At 44.5% G+C, this 1,797-nt stretch overlaps 1 protein-coding gene across 1 annotated transcript in view; it reads right to left on the bottom strand.

The window, feature by feature from the left end:
- PHAX (phosphorylated adaptor for RNA export) overlaps positions 1 to 88 on the bottom strand; it is a 17,844-nt gene extending 17,756 nt beyond the window's left edge. The window contains exon 1 of the mRNA XM_008594341.1: positions 9 to 88. Coding sequence (XP_008592563.1) covers positions 9 to 88 — 80 coding nt within the window. The remainder of the gene's footprint in view (positions 1 to 8) is intronic.
- Positions 89 to 1,797: the final 1,709 nt, after the last annotated feature.

Consider the following 1,797-nt stretch of genomic DNA (forward strand, 5'->3'; position numbering starts at 1 on the left):
GCGGCGGCCTGTCGCTGGGTGCGACCGTCATGTCAGAATCCGAGTCGGAAAGCTGCCCGTCTTCCATGTCGCCGGCCTCCAGCGCCATGTTCCCGCGGCGCGGCGGGTGTGGAGAGCACTTCCGGCGGGCGGCGGGAAGGCCCAGCCGGCGGCTGCTGCTCGGGCGCCCCCGTGTGGGGAGGCCCGCCCCAACTGCCTGTGGGGCCCGGTCGTCCAGACTGACCCATGACGCAACACCATTGCAAGAATTCCAGCTACCCCGGGAAAAAGAACCCCTTGGGCCTCCAACACTTTTGTTCCAAGCTTTGTCCCGGGGCGAACATAAGTATGTGCCCAGACAGCGGTCGCCTGAGAGTCCTCCCTTGGCCTCCCACCCCTCACCTGGATGCTCTGGACTGTCTGTCCTCCCCGCTTCCGTTCTTGCTCCTCCACAGTCCGCTCTGCATGCAGCTTCCAGGGGAGCCTTTTACACAGTACCTGAAGTCATTGCCTTTTTCTTCTATCCAGGCCCTCAACTGATTAGGTGATGCCCACAAACATAACGAAGGGCCATCTGCTTTACTCAGTCTACTGACTCAAATGCTAATCTATTCCATAGACACCGTCACAGACACATCCCAAAATAAGGTTTAACCAGATATCTGGGTACCCAGTTAAATTGACACATAAAATTAAGCATCACACCATTTTAGTGCGTGTATTGTAATATCTAATTGTGGCTTTAATTTGCATCTGCCTAATGAGTAATGATTTGAGCATCCTTCCATGTGCTTTTTTGCCATTTGGTTATCTCCTTTGATGAAGAGTCTGTTTAAATTTTTTGTCCATTTTTAAAAAGACAGGTTGTTTTTTTTTCTTTTGGTGGGTGGCTGGAACAGGGATCAAACCCTGGACCTCGGTTTTATCAGGACCACGCTCTAACAAACTGAGCTAATCAGTCAACCCCAACAATGTCCTTTGAAGAGCTAGTTTTTAATGTTAATAAAATCCAATTTATCAATTTTTTTCTTTTATGATTCATTCTTTTTGTGTCCTAAGAACACTTTGAGTAACCCAGTGGTTCTCCACTGAGGGCTATTTGCTCCCTAGAGGACATTTGGCAATGTCTGGAGATGTTTCTAATTGTTATAACTTGGGGGGGGGGTGCTACTAATATGTAGGGGGTATAGACCAGAGATACAGCTAAACAACCTATAATGCATAAAACAGCCTCCAACAACACTTTCTTTCCTATGTTTTTCTCTAGAAATTTTAGAGTTTTAGCTCCTACCTTGAGGTCTATTCTATGGTTGGGTTTGAGTTCAATATTCTATATAGTATGAAGTAGGAGTCAAAGTTCATTTTTTTGCATGTGAATATCCAATTAACATACCACCATTTGTTGAAAAGTCTATTCTTTCCTCATTCTATTTCCTTGACACCTTCATTGAAAATTGACCAATGGAGGGTACTGCAAAAAGTTCCTGGAAAGATACATATTATCTTTCGATCGTATTTTTCCAGGACCTTTTTTTTTGTGTGTGGCTGACCAGTACGGGGATCAAATCCTGACCTTGCTGTTATCAGCACCATGCTCTAAACAACTGAGCTAACCAATCAGCCCTCACCACAAACTTTTTGAAAAGTACCCTCATATATATGAGGGTTTATTTCTGGGTTCACTATCTGAACCCCTATATTCTGGGTTCCACTGATCTTCATGTCTATGTTTACTCCAACATGATCCTTTCTTGGTTATTGTAGTTTTGTTATAATTGTACAATTGTTGTAATAATTGATCAAATTAGGTAACATAAA

Source organism: Galeopterus variegatus, unplaced genomic scaffold, assembly GCF_000696425.1.
Source record: "Galeopterus variegatus unplaced genomic scaffold, G_variegatus-3.0.2 Scaffold10598, whole genome shotgun sequence".
Taxonomy (NCBI): Eukaryota; Metazoa; Chordata; class Mammalia; order Dermoptera; family Cynocephalidae; genus Galeopterus; species Galeopterus variegatus.